General features: G+C 31.7%; 1 protein-coding gene and 1 long non-coding RNA gene across 2 annotated transcripts; one reads left to right on the top strand and one right to left on the bottom strand.

The window, feature by feature from the left end:
* Window positions 1-179: 179 nt before the first annotated feature.
* Window positions 180-27,277, bottom strand: LOC130645603 (mediator of RNA polymerase II transcription subunit 24-like). Its single transcript, XM_057451642.1, has 27 exons — window positions 27,079-27,277; window positions 21,299-21,381; window positions 19,781-19,819; window positions 17,535-17,608; window positions 16,762-16,864; window positions 16,397-16,538; window positions 15,339-15,468; window positions 14,585-14,675; window positions 13,139-13,207; window positions 12,785-12,898; window positions 11,003-11,127; window positions 8,928-9,254; window positions 7,985-8,028; window positions 7,746-7,825; window positions 7,478-7,629; window positions 6,984-7,083; window positions 5,964-6,076; window positions 5,838-5,879; window positions 5,674-5,759; window positions 5,274-5,317; window positions 3,302-3,406; window positions 2,947-2,989; window positions 2,541-2,662; window positions 1,990-2,075; window positions 1,654-1,727; window positions 1,007-1,146; window positions 180-391 (listed from the first exon to the last, which is right to left on the bottom strand). The coding sequence occupies exons 1-27, from the start codon at window positions 27,188-27,190 to the stop codon at window positions 260-262; spliced, it is 2,772 nt and encodes a 923-aa protein (XP_057307625.1). The 5' UTR covers window positions 27,191-27,277; the 3' UTR covers window positions 180-259.
* On the top strand, window positions 2,058-2,501 carry LOC130645608 (uncharacterized). Its single transcript, XR_008982717.1, has 2 exons — window positions 2,058-2,194; window positions 2,383-2,501. It is a non-coding gene; the product is annotated as an uncharacterized LOC130645608 (long non-coding RNA).
* Window positions 27,278-27,967: the final 690 nt, after the last annotated feature.

Below are 27,967 nucleotides of genomic sequence, written 5' to 3'. Positions count from 1 at the left end.
CACAAAGAGAGGGTTTGCTATAAAAAACAACTTCTAGCTACACAAGCAAGAGTAGAATTGAATTTAATTTTAGGACACTATACAAAAACATTACGTCATCATCATTAGTGTAAGTCACTAAAACATCTGTTTGCCAGATCTTATAAACCGAGTTTCAGATATACAAAAAACAAGGAAAATAAAATTTATATAAATAAAATGTAATGGGTACAATTGTATATACAAAAATTCTATTTTATTTAAAAAGTACAATACAACACTATGAGGTAGTAACTTGTTTGAACAGAAACTCTGCAGCAACCTCTTGACCCCGCAATGTTGATAAATCAGTTAGCATGGTAACTGTGTCTCGATTCGTCGTAGCAGGAAGTTGGAACAGAAGGTTGGACGCCTGTAATAAAATACAAAATACTGAAAAAAAAAACAATGAATTTTCAACTTAACAGTTAAAGATACACATATGGTCAGTTTGTTTGGGTATTGTATGTTCCCTTACAATGCAATCGCACATGTAGGGCATAGCAGCTATCAGTTGAAAACTGATAGTACAGTTAACTCCCGGTAGCTCAAACCTCTAAGAGACCAAGGGAACAAGGAAAATAGTTAGACTTAACAAATGTTCGAGTTACACGAAGCTCCCGTAAATTCAAATTTACTTTAAAATAAGATTATAGTTCGAGTTAAACCGATATATTCAAGAGGTAGTGCAGCAGTTACCGGGAGAGCTGCAATCTTGGCGATGAAAAAGGCATGCAAGTCCCTCCTTGACAGACATCTATCTATATTACATTAGGAGTTAATAAAAACTTTATTAAAATCTGATATTTATCTAGCCTGGGGGGAAAAGAAAAAATGAACAATCAAAAATAATCACCTTTAACAACCGTAAAGACCTACATAGGGTTTATGGCATTTTTGGGGAATAACAGAAATTATCAAATTCATTTATATAAGCTCGATTCGTTAAACACCCAAAAACAGATAATGAAAAATACACAAAGCATACCACATCTTCCTTTAGTTTGATTGGAGGCTTGACACTAGCAGTTGCCATGGCAGTTTGTTCGATAGTGTTCAGTATAAACAACGAAACAGCAGTTTGTTCACTGGCTGATAAAATGTCTGCACAGTCTTGTAGAAAAGTAACTGAAAGTAAAAAAGAAACAACATTTGATAAAATTGTTGACGAATATTTGCAGACATTTTAGAAGGCTAAAATTGTTAAAAAAATTATTTCTCTTTCTTTAATGTCATGCATAACCTACTACTCTACGTTTTTACTTGCAAAAGTTGCATGCTGTCTTCAGCTGATTTTAAAGTTTAAGCCACAAGACAATTTTTTCAGTTGATAACAAAAAAAAAAAAAAAATTCGCTGCATTCTAATACAATTCGCTGCACTCTGATTGGCTTGATCCTAAAGGTTTGCATTTGTTAATATCACTTAAGAAAATTTGTTAGGTTCCTGTGGCTTGAAGGTTACTACTTTATTTTATCGATACTTTGAATCCAAGTCTTAATTATCAACATGCCCCTTTTACTTTAAATTACTACATAATGCAGTTTGTAGAGTGAGTTACTATCATTTTGGATATTAACCTTAAAGTGCTTTTCAAAGGCTCAAAAGTTTAAGGTAAATTTATTTTAAACCTTACCAAATGCATCGACCATTCTTTCTCTATCTGATGGAGTGGCCATTGTTTGAGATAATTTTGCCATTTTAGCAGGCCTAAAAATCATAAAAAATTGGTATAAAGGCACCTACTCAATGTCTAACTGTGAGCAAAAAAAGGGTGAAAAATGTTAAATTACACTTTCTCTTCACTTTTTTTTTATATGAATAACAAAAAAATTACATAAAACAGGTTTAAATGAGCAAGATTGTTTATTTTAAGCAATTAGTGTTTTAAATTAGTTAAATTAGTGTTTTTGTCTCTTTTTTAGTAAAAAAGATTATACACATTCAAAGATAAAAAAATTAATTCGACTACCTTGGCACATCATCATTATCAGTAGCTGTATATAAAATTAAAGATGTCGCAAATGCATTGCTCAAACATCTGGATAAACATCGTCCCTAAAAAAATTCAGTATAGAATACATTTTAGTATTTTTGATGGCATCAGATATAATTCTCACTGCTACTAATATTGTCTGCCAATTAAGCACCACATTTCAAGTCATAGCTGAAGTTATGTGGTGGAACAAAACAAGCTATTTCCCTAACAAGGCTTTTAAGTTTTCTTTTAACTTTCTTAAGTCTCAAGATATACACAAGTTGTGAGTCACATAAAAATAACTTTCGAGCTGCTATAGAATAAGCATTTTTTATCAAGTTAAATTGAACGAGATAAAAAAATTTGTTTCTTCGTCCTGAAACCTAGCGGGTGTCTGGTTGTTGTTGTTGTGTTTATATAGCTTCCTTAGCTTAATAGAAAATAAATCCATCAACACCCTAACCCATTCATGATAGCAGTGCCCAAAAGAACTAAAGAGGCTGTCATGCATAAATCAATATTACATTACCGTGAAAAAATCCTACCTGTGGATCAGAAAACTTTTTTGTCGAATCTGTGCTGTGAAATAGTGACTGTAAAGTGTTGGTGAATAGCTCTTCCAAGAATTCAACAGGTTTTGTCAATATCAAACATGTACAGATATCTTCTACAAATAATTAGAAAAGGAATTTTAAAATCTGGAAGAAACATAATACTCTTCCTTGTTGCAAAAAAAAAAATTCATATTTTCACATTCATGACAGAGCAAAACAAAACAAAACACAATATTTATGCAATTTTTAGATTATTTTTATATCATTGACGGTGGCAATAACGGTATTAATAATTACTATTTTGGGGGTTTTACAATGTGCATTTATTTTACAAAAGAGCAACCTTCTTTAACAATGCCATAAATGCTCACGACATAAGCATGCCAACCAATCTTACCATAAAGTTTAGCTTCTTCAGCCTTGCCACTGTCAAGGATAAGCTAAAGTAATAAAAAGGTATGAATTTATCAACATCAACACAACCTGGTATGATAGTCATATATATATTTGGGATAACAAAATCTTAGAAGCAATCATTTTAAACTAAAATAAAACAGCTAAGCAAAAAAAAAATGTTAAATATTTTTCTTCAAAAATATCTTTAAGCCTGACACAAGTGGTCAGCAGGAGGCACCAAATGAGTAGACAACACTACATTTAAAGTGCGCCAGAGAACCTGCAACCCTATGATTACAAGCCGAATGGGCTACCACTACACCATCTCCGCAACTTTCATTAGAAAGAAATCATACCTTTATAAGACTTTCGCAAAATAATCCTGTGCCAATTAACGTGTGTGTTTCATGGAGCTTTGTCAACATTTGATGATCAAATATTAATGTATTGCATGGTATCAACTAAAAAAGAAGAGTGAAACCAGCTATAATTAAACCCAAAATAAATAGGCTGTGTAAATTGGGAGGTGCAATTTGTGATATCTAATTGTATGATTAAAGGCACTCACTACTTGTCAACAACACAAATCTAGACTTGTTTTTCATACCTCATTCAGAAGTATATTAAAAAAATTGAATGGCTTGTGGAAAAATTAAGAACACACAACAAGAACACACAAAGCACAACAGCGAAAACTCTTTATACAAAATTTTTGGTTGTTAGTATGTTTCCACTATTGTTTAAAACTTGAAATGCTGTTGTGCTTTTACAAACCATTAAGGAAATATTAGTGGTAACCGTCTGGATATTTCAAGCAGGCAATACAGGTTTTTAGGCATTCTGATTGGCTTAGCGCTCTTAACGATGGGCCAATATTTTGCGGTATTGCCCCTCGTCAAGAAAAATGGTAGCTAAAAATGTAAAAGCACGAAAAAAAATATTTAAGAAGCATTGGAAATGATTATAATCTAACTTCTACAATACATTTATCGATAAAAACATTTTCATAGGATAAACACAACAACAATGTCAAGTTTAACAGTTAAAATAACCAGATTCACAAACATTTAGTCTGGATGCTTCTTCAACATGGCTAGTTAACAAGCTACATTGTCCATAAAAAAAACGATGATCTCATTTTCAGTTTTATCAAAAATACTAAATAAAGGGGGACAGAATCGTAAAAAATACATCTCCTCTCATTTTCAGATTCGTTCATTCAGCTTTGTGGTCACAGAGTCAATATAAAACTCGTTAAAGCCCATGTTATTCTTAACTAGCTAGCTAGTTAAAAAAATACTTCAATATTCGTTGTAACTCTATATTAGCTGTGCATTCAACTTTACACATTATTCTGTACGTGTCAAACATCGTAATGTTTTGTTTACAAAGTTTTATTCTATAGGACTGTTTCGAATTTTGACCTCGAGTGTTAACAAAAGTGGTGTAACAAAAGTAGTGAATTATATTATTATAAGAACACTAAACTAAAATTCTTATTTTATATTTTAATCTAACTTAGAGGGTTAACAAATACAATAATAACCAATTACGTGCTGTACCGAAAATAATGCCCTCAGTCATTGCACCGACCTCGCAAGCTCGGTCGGCACTTAGACCTCCGGCAATATTTTGCAGTACAGCTTGGGGTAATCCGTTATTATTGTTTTAGCGGTAAAGGGTTTTTGATAACTTCATCAGCCTGGTAATTTACAATTTCTTTTTTAAGAAATTTATTAATTTGTTGCCTCTATTGTGTAGAGCTTCAGACGCTGATCAAGATATGTAGAACCATTGTGCTTTCGACAAAGTGTGAAGGAGATATTAAGGTTTAAATGATTTTCATGACGACATCAACTCATTTATTTTAAAATGGATGGGTTAGTCTAGCTATGAAAATTGACCAAATTCTGTCCCAGAAGACTTCTAGTTACCTGTGACATCAGTTTGTGACCCATTCCCAAGTTATTTCGCCTCAAATTTTCAAGGGCATTGCAATGGCTTCACTAATTTTATTTACTGTACTGAAATCAGTCTAATGTATTCATGCTGTGACATAAGGCCAATAAAGTTAAAAAAACAACACCTTTTTGGCAACTTCAAGTAAAAATGAATGCATCCATTTTACAAACGGAATTTACATAAAAAATAAACCTAGTTGAGTAGTGTGGCACAGAGGAATTATAACGCTTTACTTAATAAAAGTGAAAACATTTTATACTGCTGACAAATAAAAAACTTAACAAGTCAGGAGATCCATAAAATATTTAAATAAACATTACAGAACAAACAAAAGTTTGCTTTACATAAAATTAAAATTGTTCTTACATTCGATAGTGCAGACTTTCCAGGTCTATTTAATCCCAATGACACTAAAAGAAAAACACATGATACTGTCACATAATAGCTGAAACACAATTCATGTAGTCACAACAGACAAAATATGATCCACTTATACTTGTAGATTGTCAATAAAAGTTAAGAAATCTATAGATAATCTTTCAGCACTGTCCACTAAACCACTGTAGCATAGTGCTTGAAAGTATATTTGTCAATTTTCTTGCTGGAATCAATTTGCTCCAGTAACTCCAGCATAACCTTTACTGCAATATGGTTTACAAGACATGTTTTCTCCCTCAAGCTAAAAGCCATGTAAGCCATTCAAATTAAAAATAGACATTTGCTTTACAACAAATAATTGGAATTTTGAGATGAAATGACGGCTTACCTTGTTTATTTTTAGTATTTGCTGCTTGCAAATCAGCTTCCAATGGTGCAGAGTATTTTTTTAAGATAGGTGTCCATATAGCTGCTCTACGTAATTAAACATATTAAAAAAATTAGCTGCATGAAATAGTCAAATAAAAGAGGACTTAGACCTAAAAGATTTACCTAGTAGGATTTGGATGTGGTCTTTTGAACAAATTAATTATTCTATAAGCAAAAAGAAATACAAAGTAGTATAAAATGTTTATATTGCATATTACAGTACAGTGAATACACTCACAATAAACCTACTTTGCGGTCCTAGCTCGTTCACTCGCAGGCATTGTTTTATACTGTGTACATAACCAAACCATTGCACAAATACATAATGCAGGACGTTTGTTTTTAAATCCTTCACAAACTTTCTAAAAAGAAGTTTTAGGCAATTTGTACAGGCAAAACAGCAGGATTAATATATAAAAAACACAGCATGAAATTGGCGCATAAGTGAAGTCTTGTGGAATATATTTTCTATTATTTCTGCAAAAACGATCTTAAATCCTAAAATGCTAAAAATATACCTTAAGTGTGTAGAATTTCAGGAGGACTAATTTTCGTGAGGTCAAAAAATTTTGTGAGGACTAATTTTTGCGAATCGGTCGTTTCCAAATATTTCGTGCGGACAAATTTTTGCGAATCGACCAATCCAAGCCGTTAGCGCGTGCTGAAGAAATAGAGACAGTTTCAAAAACTATATTTTATTGATTTTCTAACGGTATCAGTCCACTTGAGTTACCACGGTTGCGTCACATATTAGTACCAACATGTATTTAGCAATATTTTCCCGATATTAATAGGTTGCATTGCTGTTAAAAGTGAAACGATTGACCTTTGGACCTAATTGAACTGATTTTGGACTTTAACCTTATAAATGTCATCGTCACTATCTCAATATATATTTAGCCGCCTGAAGAATCAAAGGTCGATGCATAGTGATGCCTCTTCCAACATCAACAACATCATCAACAAATGTTGTTCTCAAAATTTTCCTGGGGATTTATTTTCACAAAAGAGCCCTTTCCAAAATTTTCACGAGGATTAATTTCCTGAAATGGGCTTTGTTAATTTTTTCGTGAGAAATATTTTCGGGAATTTGGCCAAAATTAGCAAAATGCGTGAAAATTAATCCTCGCAAAAATTAATCCACTTTTTAAAAATATTAATTCTCCTGAATATCAAAAAAATTGTTTACGCTTTTAAAAGTCACAAGGTAATAGAATGATCATTATTCCCAAATTTTGTGGCCTAAAGATACTAGTGTAAAAAAATTACTTGAAGAGCTTCGGTTGTGAAGTGACGTCTCAAATGAGCCTGTGTTAACTCTTTTACAATCATACCAACACTCCAACAATATTCATCCCACTGAGCCATGCTAAAAAGAAAACACAGAAAGAATGTGCATGATTTTATTTGTTAAATAACAGCATTTTCTAATTATTACTATTATTATTCCAAATATTTATACAGGATATAGCCAATTCAGTGTTGGAAACATTGCCTACCCAATTTCCCTCACATGTTTTGGGTTGACCCGTAGCTGTGGTAAAGACACATGCTAAAATTTTTTCGCTGTGGACCTAACCACTGTCCGAACTTTATAACCATAAGGCCATGTGCCATAAAAAAATGTTTACAGGTCTAGCTGAGAGAAAAGTTTTTCTTGGTTGCACGTAAAACAATATTTTAGCCGCACCTTAGGTTATCTTAAGCCAAACTACATACAAACAACTACATTAAAAAAAATGTTTGTCTTTTTTTGAACTTACTTGGCATGTGGATGGTACACACTGAGTATCGGTTCCATCATTTCATTCAATATTGATTGTGTGTACATTTTACGACAGGTTATGTCAGTGCATTTCTTTCGCCAAACATTAAAAAAAGCATCATCCAAGTTCTTTGAAACTTCAATAAAAATCTGAAATAAAAAAATGTTATGTAACTGCACTAGAAAACTACTTCGTTAATTGGAGTTAAATTTAATAACTTAATATGCAAATACGTAATAGGAGAATAAGGATGACATTATCTTACCGATTCACCAAATACGGTTTCAATATATGACATCAATAAAAAGGAATTGTTAAATAAATCTGCACGGAGCTCAGCGTAGGCTAAATAAACATGAAAATCAATATTAAATATGTTAAAAAATATTTGATTAAACAATTGAATTCCTTTTTTTGCAACACAAACTAAACTATGTCGTTGAAATTCAGTGTTTTCTAGCCACCATATTTATTTAAATTTCTTAAAATAAGCTTATTACATACAATCAGTCGTCCCAGGTACACATCGAGCAGCAAAGTTGTTTATCCTAAATAAAATTTGCACAAGCCTTATGTTAAAATGGATTGTAAATAGTGGGATTGATTTTTACAATACACCAATTATTATTTAGAGCCATATTCTGTTTTTAAGCATGAAATAGCTTTTAAAATATACCTAATACAATAGATGCACATACATATGGACTGCTATAACAAACGCATTGTGTGTTTAATTTTTGAGATTATAGGGGGCATTGCAGATAGACTTATGGAGATGTTATTAACTAGGAAAAAGCCTTAAAGATTAATCCTTGTCTTTATTTCTCTTTAAATTATTTGAATCAGGAAAACTCTTAATTGTTCATTTTGACTGAAAAAGGGTTATAATATACTAGTTGGTGGCCTGGGGATAAATCCACAGGTTGGTCCTTTATATACAATCTGTGTGTCTCACTACTGCGGTACATCTTGTGCAGAGACATACAGACGGCAACTATTATTACAGAGTAGTTGGTAGCCCCTAGATATCCATTATTATAGAGAGTACTTGGTGGCCCCTAGATATCCATGGGGTAGCCCTTCCTTTTTTAATGTATTTTGTGTGTATTGCTACTTGCAGTACCATTTTAAACAGAAAGGAGCATCAGCTATTTTTATGGAGACACATTTATTAGAGCCTAGTGTTTTATTAATTTTTCAACATTTTATGGGGAAAGGGTCATTTGAGACAGGTGTTTAATAGAAGGTTCACAAAAGTTAATCTTTTCGCTGTTACCCTACCTATAGCGTATATTTTGACAAGCTAGCAGCGAAAAGTTTTTGTTTAAAATGAATGCATGGTGGATAAAAAAATAGGGGAAAAACAAAGGCCTTGGAAATCAGGCAAGAATTTCACAGTGTAATAATTGTATTAAATTTATCATAAAAGTGATCTCAATTAACTTACCGCAATAGAAAACTTATAAAAACTCCTAATGTATCTGTTGCTGCCAGCGTAGTTAATAGCATTTGCAAATCTGTAGAATTAAGAACTGTTTGTAGTTCTTGTAAAATTTTCTCTTTATGATCTTCAATAGGAATTAGAGTAAATGTTTTCAGGATATCTTCACATCTTTTCATACAAATTAACAACTTGTTAACTAAGTTATCTGGTGATGTTTCCTTTGAGTCTTGGTGAGATGCTTGCCAAAGTTTCAAAAGTTGGTCGTGCTGACTGCTATCTAATGCTTTGTTGACTTGGCAGCGAGTAATAAATGTTGTAAATGAGTCACATCTAAATTTAAAACATACAGTAGGTGGTCAACTAAGGGTATTTTATATACCAAGGATATTCTATTTTGCTACATACATTATTAAGGAGAATTATGAGCCAGATAATACATTTGGTTTGTTGATGTTCCCAGCAGTGACACTCCCAATTGTACCCATCATATTCTCATATGTTCTAGCCCCCATGCCCTCCAACATTTAAAATAAAAAGCTTTAACACTTGTTATCATTTCATAGAGAAAAGTGCTTTTCTCCCAACACATCTCTTCTTTGTTTAAACACAATAAAAAAATCAATTGCATATCAATAACATTCATAACGATTTGGTTTTTAAGGCGGAGTACATGAAAAAATTGGTTGAAAAATTTGAAAAGTGAAAGAAAAGACTAGAAGAGAAGGTTGAATGCAGCAAAATCTAAAGTCATGATTGGATAAAGTCATGATAAAGTCAAGTGTGAAATCGTAGTTATGAAGTGGCATTGGGGTGTTTTGGGTTGGTAGGAATTCAATTTTTTGTCAAACTAGTAAGCACTGAGCACAAAAGAAGTGTAGAGGTTTTGCAGGAAGGTTAAGAGTGGATATTCTCTTTGCACGTCAGCACTGTAGAGTTGATATTATATTCATGCAGTATTTCCAGCTTTAATGACGTGCAACATTTCCTTGTTAGAGATAGTTGAGATTTTATGGTACTTAGGCGACATGGTGGGTACTGGAAGAGGTGTTGGAAGAGGTGTTGGAAAAAGTGTTACTTGCAGGTTTTGTTTGAAAAAATGTTCAGAGTTACTTCGATTTTTGACTATCAATCTTGTCCACTGTATAGGGCCTTTGTTACATCATACAGAAGTGAGACATGGACAGTCAAGCAGGAAGATCTTGACAGTTTAAAGCAGAAGGATATGAGGATGGTTAGGTGCATATGTAACACTAGTTTGATAAATAGAAAGAGATCAGATGAGCTAAAAAACAAGCTATATATTCATAACATTAGAGATGTTATTAAGATAAAAAATGTTGATTTGGTTAGAACACTCAAAAGAATGGATAATTGGGTTAAAAAGTGTAGAGACTTAAGATTCTGCAGCAAAGCCAAAAGGTAAACTGAAACATAGCAGGAAGACAAACAAGATGCAGAGGAATTTATGTGTAGAACTAACAAAGTCTAGACCAAGTTAAAAAAAGAGTGATAAATATACCCGGTCCCACTGGATGATGGTGACTTCAAAATACTTTTAATAAAAAAGGGAAAAAAAGATAAGAAACAAATATATATAGCAGAGGAAAAAATGGAAAAAACAATGGCAAATTTATTCTGGCATACTACCTGCGCTTTGGAAAGTGAATAATTACAAGTATAATGTTTTACTGATTTTATCTCCTAAAAAATAAACCAGTTTGTAGGCTTATTATGTGGAAATCTTTTCAGTTTTTATTAGTTACTTTTTTGCTGCACTCATCCCGATTTTTATAATATTTTTTAGTCATTTAAAAAAATGCAATCTATAGGCTGTTATTTTCCAGACCAGAAATTAAAAACATGAACAACTTAGAAACGACATATTCTTATAACTTGAAAATTTAAATTGTAAATCATGATTTATCAAATAGTGCAAATATAATATATCTGTGAAAATTATGTTTTTTGAATCAGGCTAATATAATGAAGTTCGGATCATAAATTGAGTAGATTCTGAATACCCCATATCGTTGACAATAGTATTTTCAGAATGACTAAATTTTTACAAACATGCATACCCCAGCATAGTGTCGAGATCATGTGATGGAAATTGAATTACTTGTTGTAAAGCAGATGCTAAAACTGAACGATCACCATTCTGTGGCTTATACTTCTCATCAAGTTTAAACAGCACAGCTGGTAACTAAAGAGGAAGAAATTCAGATATACCAGTTAAAAATAATACATATTACTTTACCTTTAACGTTATATAAAGGCATGAAAGCAAATTTTTTAATAATTTCAATTTATTATATCTAAAGCTAAATAACTGGATAACCAATAATGAAAGCAGTTGCTTTTGTCACACAGCTAAGCAGCCATGCAGGAAAAAAATCGGTCAAGCCAACAACCAACATTAAATATTGAAACATGCAGTCTTGGTCATGAATATTTGCACCCGCGTGTGGTGGTACGTACGCCTACACTAATACAGGCATGTGATCAGTTTCGTACGATTAGCTTATGATTTTGGCGTGCGATTATTACATTCAGAAGAGAGGCAGCGCAGAGTTTTTAAAGCATAGTAGTTGGCAAAAAAATTGCAACGTAATTTGTTTGTGAAATTTAAATGAATGGTGTTATAATGAAGAATGTAAGGTATAGAGAACATTAAAGTCGGCCCCTGACTTTCATGCTGCCACTCCTATGCTTGGCTGGTGCATTACACTGAGACTCGAACAAAGGACGGAAGACCATTTGGAACCATGCCACAAGTCAGTCCGACCTTCATCATCACAGAGAATACTGCAAGAAGAGTGTGAACCCATGCAAGTTAAATATAACCAGAACATGGGTGAGGTTAGGTGTCCTGTACTTAATACAGGTTTGGACGAATGTTCTTGTGATGTAATAATACCAAAGAAAAAAATGTTCAATAAAGTTTAAAAAATCCTTTTAAAGGGGGAAAGAGAAATCAAATATGTTTAGTAATAATAATCAAAGAAATTGTATGTCGTACTAAAAAAAAGTCCAGAAGTTCTGTCTCCCACACGACACAGCAGGTAATAAGTCAGCCCTGCCCTTGGTTTTGTGGAAGAGATGTTCTGCGAAGACTCTAACAATTGAGTCACCTGTAGAGTTTTGCTTTGCATTGAACTGTGCCTGTGACAAGCATTTTCGAAGCATGTCACCGGCGACTTCTGCGATATTCAACTTAATGATGCCCTGACCTTCAGTTCATAAATAGCATGTGTACAACTTACTTCCTAATCAGTTTATCTTAAAACATGAGAGCTAGTTGGGACAGAACTATTAACTTAAGAAGTACACCATCGGGGAGGTGGGTGAATAGGGCTTGTACTTCATTTCCATTTCTCATTGTCTTAAGGAGATCAATACAAGGTTAATGACGAATTTTTTTGCCAGCTGAAAAAAAAAAAATTGTCGACGCAATACCCACGCAAAACATTTAAAATGTATCTCACATCAGCAATTTTAATGAAGGTGGGTATTTAATAGAAATACATTTTAGAGGTACATTTTAACGCGGAAGAACAATTATGTATTGGGTAAAGTTTGGGTAAGGGATTACTCTAAAATAGTTCAGTTCTGCTTGACGTTTGTACGCAGTAGAATGAGGCGTGTCATAAAGAGCACGCCCGAATTTCACATGGCGTGTGCGGAGGCTTGAGGGTACGATCACACGCCATTCATGACCAAGACTGTATATGTTTATTGAATGTGTATTATCTTAATCATTTTCATTAAAAGATCAAATAAATATAACTTATTTTTCAAATTTTTTTGTATATGGAAAGTATAATAAAGGTTCAAAAAATTTATGGCGTAGAATTATATACCTTAATAAACATAAATGCTGTGAATGTATTCAAGTCAAAATTTTTACTTCTCATCATCACATTGTTGCTTGCAAAACGATACAAATCGATAAACACCTGTTCTAGTGGCAAGTTCTAAAAAAAAAAAACAGTGATATAATGAAAAAGTCTGAACAAACTTGAAAATCAGTAAACCTTGCCTAATATTAATAACATAGAAAGTCCTTTAAACACAGATAAAGTTGATTTTCTTCTTTGATTAATAATGTTGATTTCATGATTTCATAAAGGAACGTTTGTTATAATGTACAATGTGTCTGTCAATTTCACAAAAAATTTAAAGCCAGATGATACTGTATGTGAAAGTAAATTAACCTCTAACTTTAACCATGTGTCAAGAAGATCTGCTATCTTTGCACTAGGTGTTGACAGATATACAAGAACCTATAAGAAAATGTTTACATTTTTAAACAAGTGACTACATGTAAATTGTAAATAAGAACACTGTAAGAACATTATAAAAAAAAACACTGTAAAAATAAAATTTCCAGTCAAAAGTTTATGACATTTTACATTTTTTATTTTAAATAAATATTCTAATGATCAATCAGCAATGATATCAACTTAAAAAATATTACAAAAAATGGTGATTTAGGTATTTCATGTATTCTTAGAGGAAAGTGAATCATATTTTTTGACCTATAACTCATTTTATTTTTTTCTAGAGAATCCAGTCAAGGTTGTGTCTGATTTAAGAAATGTGATTATTATCTTTGTTGAATCAGCAAAATTATTGACGTATATAATTCAAGGGTTATCACAAATAAATAACAGGAATATTCAAGAAAAAAATTGTCAAAATAATTTTTCAGTTAGATACATTTACCATGACATTTCAGTAAGGCAGACCAACAAATTGACTAATATTTGTGCCATTGTTGGTTGAAGTATCTATTGCACTAGCTATATCAGAAATTAATAAACAAAAGAAATTTTGTAATTTTGCTAACACAACAATCTTAAGTGAATTTGGCATGTACTGCCAACTTTAAGCTTAAGTCACAGTGTGCCAACATAAACATTAATGCAATGCTCTTATTGTAACTCCGACAATTTAACTCGCATCATTGACCTTTGTAGTGCTTCACCTTTATTACTTCCAACAAACTCAAAACAGAAATTTGTTTTGTTTCTTAAATAAAAAGCCAAAATTTCTTATAAGGAAACAACTTTTAGCAAAATTTTTTGTTCTAATCAAAATAGATAGTAAGGCAGCTTAAGAATTTGATATAGAAAAAAAAAAAGATGAAACGATGTCCAATTTAAGTAATAGGAAATTTTGACATTTAAACTTTATCAATGCATAGAAATTATAAAGGTTAAGAAACTAGTATAATTTTTGTTGCCTAAATGACACTCGTTTGCTCGTCCCAGGCTTCTTAATCTTTTGCTGACGACCCAATAAGAAGACAAACCTTAGCAAACTTTCCACTAATATCTCTGTTTATGCTATTCTTCTTTTAACCACAACGAACAAACATGGTGTACTATTACAGTGTTATAATTAGTTTCTAAACTGCCATGGTAATTAATCACTATGATGCATTCAGCATATTACAATGTATTTAAATAGATGTAACCGAATCACAAAACACATTGGTATGCATCACATAACCAGTAATCGCCTACACAGCACTACATTGTTGTCAAATATCATCACATGGTTGCATTAATCTTATATTAATACAATGAGAAATAGAAAAACAAGACTATAGGTGATAACATAAATAAAGTAAACTAGAGTAACAGAGAGCAGCTAACCTGGAATTGCAAGAACGTATGCAGCGATTGGCTGGGTATTTGTCCCTTAGGTCTGTCTACTTGTGTGAATTCTGGTAAAGTGTTAAGAAACCTATAAAAATGGTTTATTTTATAAACATAAACAATATTTTTATGGTAATGTACCTTTACAAAAGTTGGAAAAAAAACCAGTAGATAAATATTTTACACATGTAAGATACCTGGTCACAAGCAAAAGCATTGAAGCATTTTGGTGTGTGGTTATCATGGCGTCCATTATATTCTCAGTGTGTACTGGATATTATAAAAATCTTATTTAAAATACAATTTTTAGTATGATTCATTTTTCTTTTTCTTGGTGCAATAAAATATGGATTTCTGAACCTAGGTTTCTCTACCTTTTGCAAAGCTTAAGAAAGCTTTATACCACAATCCTGTCTGAAGCAATTTTTTTCTTCTTTTTTATACAACTTCTACTTTATTCCATTAACATGTTTTTCTGTATTCTGAATGGCTTGCTACTAGCAAGAGTTTGATATGTATTTCACAGCACAGAATAATACAAGGTATGCACTTTAACATCTTACATGCTCTTAACAAACCAGTAAGTCAATAATGGTGCACCTGGATAAGTGCTAATTTTACATCAGATAAATAAAATTAATAGACATGAGAAGTGTCCGGAAAGTACCTTTGTGGAGAATTAATAATTATTACGTTTACAATATGTTAACTTTTTTCCTTGTTTCATAGCAGGTTCTATTATATAACTCACCTGGTTATCAACTTCATAAATTCTTTTAATTGAGTTTCAAACAGGCCATAAAAATTGTGAGATGTTATTTTTTCCAACTGAAATGACAACAAGTCTCTCATTTGCATTTGCAATGTTGACACTTCCTCCTCTAGAAAATATACATAGAAAAGTTATGAATTCTTAAAAGGATCAATGAATCTGTGTTTGACTTGGTGGCTGAAAATTTAAAACTTCGTGATTTTTGATTTGGAATTAGCTGATTTAGAAGATAATAGAATTTAGGAGTTTTTTGGGTTAAGTTTTAGGAAAAATACCAAAAACATAAAAAAATTCTATATTTCAGTAGGAATTTCCTACTGAAATTTAGAATTTTTTTATGTTTTTGGTTACTCATTATTAAGTTACTCATTATTAAGCCTTTTTTTATTTCCATCTCAGATAAGCTGTTCATTTTGAATTGCAGTAATATATAGGTAATAATATATAATAAAGATAAATATATACACTTAATTTTTTTTACAAAAAATGTAACAACAAAAATTTATTATTCGATAATGGATATCAGCATAAAAGACACAAGATTTTAGGAGGAATCAATATTTTTAGTCTAAGTTTTATGTTATTTGAAAGATTTTAGTAGGTGTTTTAGTAGGTGTGGCCACCTTGATTGAAAACATCAATATAATTTTTCTTAATCTGGTAAGTCTCGCCTTGGACTTAGGTACAACCTGGCTTTGTGCAAAAGGAAATTAAGATATGCAAGGTTTTTCATCACCAATGTTTTTATTAGCAATATTGAACATTACTAAGCTATAGTGTTGGAGTATAATTTCAAAATTAACAGTTTAAAAAAATTCGGTTTGGTTTAAACGTGTTTATGCACAGGGTGACAGATTTTTTCTATGAATATGATTCTTATTGACTTTTCGATAAACGGCATCCTCAGCAGTGAAAATATTTTTTAAGGGTAAGAAAAAACAAGAGTGCATAGAAAAAAAATCTGAGAATAAAAATAATGCCAATGCCGAGGACTTGTGGTCACCATGTTTGCAATAAAACGTGTATTCAGAACACACCTCCAAACAACAACTTTCCAATAAAATTCATATCTTCATACGCTTTCTCGCATATCAATTTTTTCAAACAATCCTGTGACTTTTGAATTATATGAACACAAAGCTCCGGGTCTGGTGTTAGTAGAGATAAATCTTTCATACACTGAAATGTAAACAATGTTGCAATAATATCTTGCACATGCTTTATATCCATTTCTTTCAAGCACTTGGCAAGAGTACTAATTTTACACATAGGAATTTAAAACAAACAGAAATATGAAAGAACGTGTCCGTTTAGTCACATACAGCAGCTTATCAACCTTAAATTCTTTATTGACAAAAAGACTGTTATAAATGATTAAAACAAAAAAATAGGTTAATCTTACATTGTATAATGCTTTGTAGATTTCTATTGTATTTTCCAGCAGCCAAAATGTGGCTCTGGTTATTGTTTTGCAAATCTGTGGTGGAGTGGAGGAGGTGGATTTTCTAAACATAAACTTGGGTGTTATTCTCTAAAAAACAGACTAATTCACTACAAAATGTAAATGTAGTGCATATAGATATAAGTAGTTTTAAACAGATGATTTGACAACACTTTAATGGAATCAGCACACAACATTGTATTTTTATTGACATTATTCTTTAGTTGTATAGTAAATTAATCCCTCCTAATACACACTTTTTTCAATATCGATAAAGTAGTATTATAACAATTTAGGAGTAAATAATTTATGCCTCGAAAAAAATAATAAGCGATGAAAGTCAGCAGGGTCAATTGAACAGTTTTTTTTAAAAGATTTATAACCAATTCTAAGGGCAGAACTAATTTTCCAAATCCAACACATTGCCACATTGGTATAGACATCAACCTGGTTTTCAACTGACTTGAAACTATTACTTTTAGTCCCTATTTCACTTTTATCAGTACGGCCTGTTGTATATGTTAGCACAAATTTAAAGTATTTCTACTTTTAGCTGGGTGCTGGGGTAGGTATATTTCCATAGCAGGGAAGTAGGACAGTAATAGAGATTGTCTTGAAATGAAAGAAAATGATGAGCACTACACTATCAGTGCACCATTATCAACAGATCTACCCACTATTTTCACAATATATAATTTCACAGGAATAATATAACGACTAAAAAAATGCCTTACCGCAACAAAACAGCACAAGTTTCAATAATATGTACAGCAGAAATATAGCATTTTAATTTCTTCCCAAGAGATAACTAGAATGAAAAAAAAAAAACTTAAACTTTTTCAAAAAAAAAATACTTGAGAAAAAAGGATTAAAAATTATTTCTGGGCATGTTTTGTTTTTTTCCTATTCAAAAAACACGCAAACATGGTTCCCCTTTTTAGCCATAGGAGGAGGGCAGGGGCTACTTTGTGTGATTAATATAACCACGAAAAATATACTTCCTAATGATACGTAAAAGATTGCAAAATAAAGCTTTTTAATATAAAACCACCTTGTTTACTATGTGGCAGGTAGGCTTTAACAATGTATACAACTGACAAACCAGTGCCTCATATCAATAGTTAGTAAACTGCAATTGAAAATAAATGCTGTATGGAAATGAAAAATGTGCGTAAAGGTTTCTTTCTTTACTATTGCCAAGATTATAAGATCTCAAATTTTATTTTTCAACAGACAAGATCTCAAATTTAAATTTTCTAACAGACAGTACCTTTAAAGGAAATTAAAAGCGAAAAACGATGTTGACATTTTCTGTGGAGCTTCAAACGTTTTATGATTTAATTATGCTGCATAAAAATTATGCTGTCATGTTTAAGGTATGCAAAATTCTGATAATTTTTTTTCAGACTTTTTAAGAGATAAGGGTTTAAACTTCATCAATGTAAAGTTATTAACACACAAAAATTATGCCAAAATGATGACACCTAGAATTTTTAAGACTCTTTAGACTTGGGATATACATGTCAGGTTTCAGACCTTGTTAAACAACTTTTTAGGCTCCACAACATAGGTTAAGCATGGTATTCCTTTAACCCTATTTGGTATGGGCTTTTTTGACCCTTGTAAGTATGGAGGGCATAAAGTGCTCGTGGGCTGTAACTTTTGTTCAGTTTGGTTTTAAGTGACGAAACTTGGCACAAAGAAGCCTTGATATGTTGTGACTTAATTAGTGACAAAATATTTGGGTTGACATGACATCACAAGAATTAATGACGTCATAATGAGACAATTGTTGAAGAAATTGTCTTTCTTTGATATTCTCGTTTTTTTATCTTTTTTAAAATTATTTACAGTACTAGTCATTTAAAAAAAGTAATATAAGAATGTAAGATATTATTAGGAACAATTACAGGTGTTATGAAGACAATTCATTTTATCTAAGGAGAAAATAAAAAATCGATCAGAATTCAAATCTTCAATAAATTTTTTTGAAAAATTGATATTTGGGAATTTAGTGTTAGTAGCTGTTTTCATAACTTGGTATATCTATTAACACTTATGACAGTAACTACTTAATCAAGACAATTTGCGTTGTAACAAAATGACCTATGACGTCATCATATGGCTATGGAAATAGAGAAATAGGAAAATAGAAATATTTCAGTCTGTAAATTACCAATATTCCGGTCTGCAAGTTACACAGAATTTATGTCAATATTGTATGATGGCGTTTTGTCACTATCACATGCATAATCACATAGATATACAATTGGTTAGTTTGGAAAACATTTAATTTTAGCAGTACAACAAAATTTGATATGACCACCTGTCAATAAAGGACAAAGTTACATTGACAGAAAAAATTTTCTGAAAGTCCAATAAAAGTTAGGAAAGTCACAAAATTTCAAGGAGTTTCATCCAGTATTTAGAAAGTTATGAGACTTTGAAAATGCCGCGGGCACTTAATGCCCCCCCCCCCCATACCAAATAGGGTTAATATCTCCTTGGCTAAAATAGCTATTGTACCAGACTTTCCAGCATTTTTAAGGATTTTAAGGATACTAAACATTCATCGTAATACTAACACCCAGTATTAATAGAGAGTAGTACAAACACAAAGTCTCCAATTCTTTGTTTTTAATCTTCTTGTTTATAATAAATTATATAATAATAAATTTTATTTACTGAATAAACATTCAGTTGTTTATCACACAAAAAATGTTTTGCAAACTTTTCTCTGAAAACAAAATATTCACAACCTAGTGTAAACTTCATCACTTTTGCTATTTTTGAAAAAGTTTTTTTCCATTAATTTTTCATGGTAGGAACATATACTATACAACATTTCTACACTGAACCTTTAATCTGAGTATGCAGACAAATTTTTATCACTTTCTAAAACCTTTTTTTAATTTTTTGTGGCACATTTTAGTTTGATAAGATAGGCTATAGTTTAAATTTGTGGAGAAAATCAGCTTACCTTGGTAATGCATTCAATGACAGACACAGGAGGAAAGATCTAGGAAAAAAAAGATATACCCTGTGATTGCATTGTATATCAAAGTTAATAAAAACAAGAGATACATTCCAACAGAAAGGTTTAGTTCTCAAGATACATTATTATGTTTCATAAGCAAGCCAAAAATTGTGCTCAATGTGATAGATCTTTCATATCTTGTTTTCCCATAAGGATAATCATTAACGATTTTTTCTAAAAGGTATTTTCTATAAGGTGGCATATAGTAAGTACTCTTAAGGGGTAATGAAATAAATTGAAGATAACAAAAACAAGCCTATCAATAAGAAAATAACACCTGAGCAATAAATCGCTCTCCCAAGGTTACAATGATTTAGACTGGACAAGCAATCTGAATAAACAGAATAAGTTTATAAACGCATCTTTATTACAAAACTTTTTCATCTATCTTATCTTATCATTTTTTACCTTTTTTTATATCTTTTGGTTATTTTTTACCACAAATAATAAAGAAGAAAGCATTGATTTGCATGTGAGATGAATTGATAATGCTCAGCCAGACAAACCTTTTGTGGAATTGGGGGAGCAATGGCTCAGCTAGTTTCTATTTTCCAAGAATTGAGTGGGCCTTTGTGTGAGCAAAAGCAATGGCTCCCCCCTTATTGATAGGCCTGCAACAACAACAAAAAATTGCAAGGAGAAAAAGAAAGTTTCATGTATACTAAAATCTTCATTTTTAGTCATTATAAGCAAATGCACAATTGCTATCACACAAAAAATATCACACATCAAAAGCTTGGGGTAAAAAATACAAATGCAAAAAAAGATATTGCTTTCTTAACAGTGTCGAGGCTGTTGTCAATTTATTTCAATTCATTTTGCTTTTCTTTCACATTGGGTTGAATTTTTTTCAGCTATAAATATCATGAAGTTGCAAAAAGATTATTAATGACTTCATGGATGCAAAAATTTCAACCAGTTTAACCCACTTAAGAAAGTTAAAACACATTTATGCAAACTGCTTTTCAGCTTTGTTGTAAAATGTTTTCCTATTCACATGAAAAATAAATAAAAAATGACCTATAAAAGTGACTCTATATGCGCCCTTACCTGTAATTATAATATAATTATAGCCATAACTTTTATTTTGGTTTTAATCCGTGTTATTTTTTAAACATAAATTTGCTTCAAATAAACAATAGGGATGACCGTGTCAACATTAACTTGTTCAAAACTTTTTTAGGGTCAAATTTGGAGATTTGAGGACTTACCTACCTAAGTATATACATACCTACGCATTTTGAAAATAAAAACCATATAGTTTTGTAAAAAGGAAAATTAAGGACATTTGAGGAGTTGTAAGGGGACTTTTTATGGAGCAACTCTGTTTTCTGTTTTAACTTGAGATATTTGCTTTTAACTTTATGCTTACATTAGTTGAATCTGTAAACACTGCTTAAAGTTAAACCTGCATCATGTCAGGAATTTTAGGGGATAAATTGAGTAACCATTGCATCTTACCTGATACAAAAGACCTTCCTTTAAATGTTTTGCAAATTGAATGTTTTGTGTTGAACCAAGGTATGTTGAATGGACCAGTTGTTCTAAAAAAAATAAATAAATAAACAATCACATTAACAACACAGAAAATAGAATCACTGATTAGTTTTAGTTTGTGGCAAATTTGTGATCATCAACAACTCACAGTTGGGAAGCTGACAATTTTTGCGTTTGATTTTGCACAGTGGCTTGCTATAGGACCACCTATACTGAAAATTGAAGCTAAAAAATTTTCTCTCTTTCTTACTACCTTAAGTTTACAAGGTAAAAAAATGCATTTTCCAAAGATCAATTTTCGCGAAATGGTCAATTGTTGATAATCCAGGATGCTATCACGATGACAACATTTTTGACACTATATTGCAATACTAACAACAAGTAACCTTTGCAATCTTTGTAATCTATATTATCTTATACTTTTTTATTGACAAAAAAATAGATCAAGAAACATAACATTGTATTATTCAAAGTAAAATGTTTGTTATCCAGGTTGTATCATTTAAAATCTTATGTTTAAAGATAATTAAAAAACGTTTTTTTGGAAATAATGTCATTAAATGTAAAATGTTTAAAAAAATTGTTTCTGCTTTTAATATTTTCACAACCCACTATTTAAAATTTGCAAAGCTAATTTCACAAGTTTCAAACTACTTTCAAAAAACCAGGAACTTCTTGTCAAAAGCCTGTAAAGTTGCGTGAAAATTATTTCGTATTGTGTTGCCCAAGTGTGAATTTTCTTTGTTAATAAATAAAGATCATTTTCACACAATAATGATTGACATGATGGAAAAAGTGTTATCCCTCATTTAACAGATTCTAGATAGTGAAAACATTCCCATAGATCATTTAAAAAGCATAAAAACGGAATTGTATAAAGCAAAAACATTGCCGTAGATTGTTTAAAAAAGCATCATAATGGGATAAAAAAAAACATTGGTGTACATTGCTAAAAAAAATTAGAACGTGATTGCAGAAAGCAAAAACATTGCTGCAGATTTTTTGAACACTGAAGACACATATTCAGTAGCTATTTCTATATTTAAAACCTTATTAGGCCTATCAGAGAGAAGAAAGTCAAGAATAATAGAATATAATAGTCGCTAGTCCAGACACTTGTTCCTTGTGTTTGTAGCTTACAATTTAAACTTCCTTCACTTGCCTCAACATAAAAAAATTAGAATTCTCATTAAGAATCATGCGGACTCTCTGTTTTAAAATTCTTCAAAATGTTGTGCACCCAAGTTGCACACAACAAATTATAAACAACACTGTCTAGTGCAGGAACTTTTACTTGATGCATTTTGGCTCTGATCCAAAAGAAATATTGTGAACCATATGACCATCACAATCTTAAAATAATTTTTTTTTAAAAAAAAAATTTTTGTGTGTTATGCACATAAAATTATTAAATGCGTTAAAAAAAAAAAAGTGCACTTTCTATGCTGAACAAAGAATCATTTTATCATGGCCTAATTCGAGGTACCAACCTCAATCCAGGCTACTATCTAGCGACCTAGCTTCTGGACTTCAGAAATACACAAAGTTGTAAAACAAGAAGACGAAAGTAGCCACAAATTCCTTTATATTTATTTTTTTGCTTCTTTCTCAATTCTAAAATTAACATTTTAAAAACAACGCTAAAAGGTCGCATATATATATATATATATGCGAAAAAAATTAAAAAATACAGATGTAATAAATCGCTCATCATAGCACATCTAAATTGAACATGTGTGAATTGCAGCACATGTACTGAAATATTGCAGACATAGGTCGATATGCACTCACGTTACAGTACTGTAAAAAGGTATCTTAACATCGCGATCCTCTATCGTGCGCGACGCGAACGATACGCGATAGCTTTTTGAGCATATTTTTGTCTCGATAGAAGTCAATCATATTGCGTCTATCAGGATGTCGCGATAGGCTCGATCTATAGCGTAGTATTACTCGATGACGTAAATTAAATTATAATACTTATTTTAAAATAAATACTGAACTTCAAACAAAACAAAATAATGCTTAAAAGAAATATTCTTGCTGCATCTATAAAAAACAAGTTTTTGAGCATGTAAGTATTTTTGTCTTTTCACCTTGACAGCTAGTTATTTTAATAATTCAAAACAAGAGAACAAATTTATCTAAAAATTTTTTTTCCCTTCGCAACAAAAAATATTAACTGCGTACGTGATGCAATAATACATGAAAAAAATGCTTGTCATAACACACTTCTCCGTTGTAGACACTGTATTGAAGAATTAAACTTATTATTTAATTCTAGTGCAAGCAATATTATTTAAACTTATTATTTAATTTTCATAAAGTAAAGTTTATTTTTTTTATAACAAGACGCAGTGAGTTTATTTTGAAAGTTTTTCTTATAATAGACGCGTAATAAGCGTGAATAATATTTGTTAAACGAACTGCGTTAATAAACACATTTTGTCATTTGTAAAAAATATTTAAATATAAAAACCTAATAAGTCCAAATAAAATAAACGAACTTCGTATAACAAAATAAACTTTATAATTGTTAAATAAATTTAAATATAAAGACTTTAGATAATAGTCCAATTACATTAAACAAACTTCGTATACGCAACTTCTCATACAAACTTCTTTGAAACGATACAAACTACAAACGAACTTTATTTTAAATTATACGAACTTTATACGAACTTGTAATTTTGATGATACCAAAAAGTTCGTATGAAAAATAAAATGATGCGAAAGATTTAATAAAATGATATGAAGTTTTTTATACGAACTAAGTATGAACATTTTGAGATGATCCCTTATTTTTTTTCTTTTCGCTGTGATTTAAGAACAGTATAATAAAATTATTTGTTCAAGATTATCGTTTAATTTATTTTTTTTTCTTTGCGCTACAATTTAATAAGAACAGATATTTAATTAATTTTAACACATCGCGATGTATCAAGACTGCCTATCGAGGAAGCGGGATAAGGCTTCACGTGATAGAAATTTAGGAGCAAAAAAAGCTATCGCGTATCGATCGCGTCGCGCAAGATACGCGATCCTCGATGTTAAGATACCTTTTTACAGTACTGTAGGTGTCCTGATTCCAGCACTACAGGCTGGAAAGAAATTAAACATGTTGTGCACAGTTTCGCACACCATAATTCTCATGCCATGTGATATATATTACTGCTTATGCAGTTATGTTTGTCTGTTTTATCTTGTGAACATTATTTTTCCCAACATGAAAAATGCAATTTAAGCACATCAAGAGAGCATATGTATTGGTGTGTATTGTACTTTTTTTGAAGACTAATTTTCAGGAATTACAATATTTCTGATATTTCCTGAAGATTCCTCTTGTAAACAGACCAGTTTTAAACTTTTTTAAACATTTATTTTCCCAAATCTAGTATTCCACAAATTTCTTTAATTTATAGGTTTATCTATTAAGATAAAGAACTTGGTCAAACCTGGAACTGACAATCATTTAATTTAATTCTATTTTCCTGTTTAAAAATTTTAACAAAATGTCATCTTTTTTGTCACCAAATACCTATGAACCTTGTTGTAGGCTTTCGAAGAAAGTCTTTAGGATTAGCATTTGTGTGCCAGTCCTCCATTGGATTGAACATCCAGTTTACACAAATGTGTACATATGTATAATAGAGTTTAAATCAGCCCGTCTTAACATGGTGTATCCTACCAGTTGTGGTTCATCTCGTATCTGGAATAGATATTTATCTTTATTCTATGGATAGATAAACTGAACTCTGCCACCCTACTGTATGAACCACACAGAAGTTATGCTTTCCGCCCATGCCGAGGATGATGATAGCTTTGGATTTTCAGATTGACATTTGGTACCAACTGTTCCATGATTTTCCAAATATATATTATTTGATACCTTTCCCTTCTACGCTACAATGAATACAGTTTCAGTTCCTTCAATGATTTCCAACTTTATGTGGACTCCATAGGACTGAACAATACTCTAATAGAGGAAGAACAAGAGATTTCCACATGATCAAAAGGTGTTCCTTTGTTCTGGTGTAAAAAGTTCTTAAAATCCAAGACATCATGTTTTTACTGTCATTTACTACTTTCAATATGTGGGAATGAAAAGAGCACTTGGTGGATAATATGACACCAAGATCTTTCAGTTCCTCTCGCTTTGTGATGATGGATCCAGAGGCGGAAAGATACGACGTGCAATTTTTCAGGGTGTCGTTCGTGCCATAACGCATGACCTCAAACTTTAGATCATTATATTTCATGTTTGCATCTTTCACCCATTCATAAATTTCTTGTAGATCACTTTGCAACTTGCCCATGTCCCTGAGTGAGTTGATGCTCTTGGTAACCCTTGTATTGTCGGCAAATGACCGCACAATACTGTCATTGACATTTGAGTGTATGTCTCCAAGGAGGATGATGAAGATAAGTGGTCCAAGCACACTACCTTGGGGCACGCCTGAAATAACAGCAACAGGATGTGATTTCATTCCATTGACAATGACTTATTGGGTGCGATTTGTCAGGAAAGCTTCAACAAGGTTAAATAATTTTCCTTTGATTCCAAGTTTTTAAAGTTTTTTAAGACAATGGTAAAATCCACTTTGTTGAAGGCTTTCACAAAGTCAAGGTATACAATGTCACAATTTATTTTCCATCAACAAAGTGTATCTCATTTTCAAAGTGGTCTAAGAGTTGGCTAAGACATGACAGACCAGAACGAGAACCATGTTGATTTTCGTTTAGCAGCTTGTTTTCTTCAAGGTAGGAGGTGATATGATTCCGGACGACTTTTTCGAAAATTTTGATAAAATGAGATGTCAAGCCTACTCGCAGCCGCCCTCACATACTTGGTGCTTTCGGCCAGTCAGCACCCTCGTGTCATGGGTTGACAGTCAGGGTAAACACTTAATTAGGCAATGGTATGCTAATTAGGGCATACCACCTATTTAGGTGACTTATTTTAGCCTAGTTAGGCCATATATAACCTAGTTAAGACATTACAATATTTAATGGCTTTTCACACATTCCTAAAGAAAAAATCGCAAAATATCTTTGTTCAGAATGGATATTCTACGCGACCATGATTCCAAAATTGTCACTCGTGCCTCGATATGTTCGCACAACTAAGAATTATGTTAAAATGAAATATATAACCTAATTAGGTTAAGTGTCGCCTATTTAGGTGACGTTTTCGTCCGCCATATTTATTTTTTCTCTGCGGCGTGAATGGCTGAAATCCATTATTTAAAACAACAAATAGTGCCACACGAGGTTTGGGCCATAAGTTACCAATGCGCGATGCAAATAAGACGATAATTGGTCAAAATTATCTGCAAAGTGGACAGATTTGATTCACATAAAAATTGTAGTGCGAAACGCAATGATTTTGACGTATTTACAACAGAAAGTTTTCGTTCGCCTAGTTAGACTACGGGTAGCCTAATTAAACTACATCACGTCGCCTAACTAAATGGCTTGCCTAATTAGGTCATACTGCCTAATTAGGTGTTTACCCTGACTGGTTGACCCAAACCATGTGAGAGAAATTGAGGAGATGGCACACTGTGTAGACATGTTGCACGGGATGTCTGTTACAGCGTGGACCCTAATTGGATCTGCATAGCTCAAAATGAGCATTAAATACTCTAGGACTCCCTATCTCAGCCATGGCCCTTCCTGGAAATAATAGTATGCTTTATTTTTAATTAAGAATTTTAAATATCAAAAACGTTTATAAAACTTACCAATAAATTTCTGAGAACCTAAAACATAAGGATATTCCTTTCTTAGATCCACAATATCCAGCTTTTCGCGCCATAGTGTTTGCAGAGCAGTCTTGATATCTGTGGAAGCCATCTTGGTTGTATACAAAATTCGAATGTTGTTCTCGGAAAAACTAGCTACAAAATATGCTAAAACTAAGGACCAATACGTGAAGAAAAGTTTTATAAATAAAAATTTAATGCGAACATTAAAGATCACAATTTTTATTTTTTTAATACAATGAGACTTATACATAATTGCTATTTGGTATTTTCAAGCATTATTTATGTGTGATACGGTGGATTCAGAAAATAATTTGGTCCACGTATTTAAAGGTTTGTAAAATCACAAACGTGTTGTTGTTGTGAATTGCAGCAATGAAAGGCAGCCAGACTGACTTTAAATAAGCCAGGTCGTTAAGCTGAACATAGCTAACTTTAGAAATAATACCCACTTCTATATATCATACAAGCAAGAAATTCTTGAGGTTTTTTAGTGTTCTGAAATGATTTCATTATCTTTTAATGATATTAAAATAATGGTGTTGTAGGCATAAAGAAGATGGATGAGCAAAAAAGAGGGGTTATTTTTTGTTTTACGTTTTCTTTCTATTTTTCAATTGTGCTAGGGATATAAATATATAGGTTTTTTGCAAGTAAAATGAGCTGAACTTCAGAACCCTTGTGTTTGGTGGTATAGCTATATTAAAAAAGTTGTTCTGTGTGTGGGTTTATATATAGCTAATACTAATCCTGGTTTGAATTGTTTTGTAAACATGGAATATTGAATTGAACAAACCTGTGTTTGAAAGGTACCTCTGTGATGCCTCCTGATTAAAAATGCTTACTTTTACTTCAACAATAAAACTTT

Source organism: Hydractinia symbiolongicarpus, chromosome 5, assembly GCF_029227915.1.
Source record: "Hydractinia symbiolongicarpus strain clone_291-10 chromosome 5, HSymV2.1, whole genome shotgun sequence".
Lineage (NCBI taxonomy): Eukaryota > Metazoa > Cnidaria > Hydrozoa > Anthoathecata > Hydractiniidae > Hydractinia > Hydractinia symbiolongicarpus.
Note: the sequence above shows the minus strand (reverse complement) of the source record. Positions and strands in the feature narration are given on the sequence as shown.

Coding starts and splice junctions, on each gene's coding strand:
- LOC130645603 (XM_057451642.1), bottom strand. CDS start 27,190: ATGGCTTCCACAGATATCAAGACTGCTCTGCAAACACTATGGCGCGAA. Junction 5,880..5,963: donor GAACGAGCTAGGACCGCAAA/GTAGGTTTATTG, acceptor TTTTGCTTATAG/AATAATTAATTTGTTCAAAA. Junction 2,990..3,301: donor TTTGCGAAAGTCTTATAAAG/GTATGATTTCTT, acceptor TTATTACTTTAG/CTTATCCTTGACAGTGGCAA.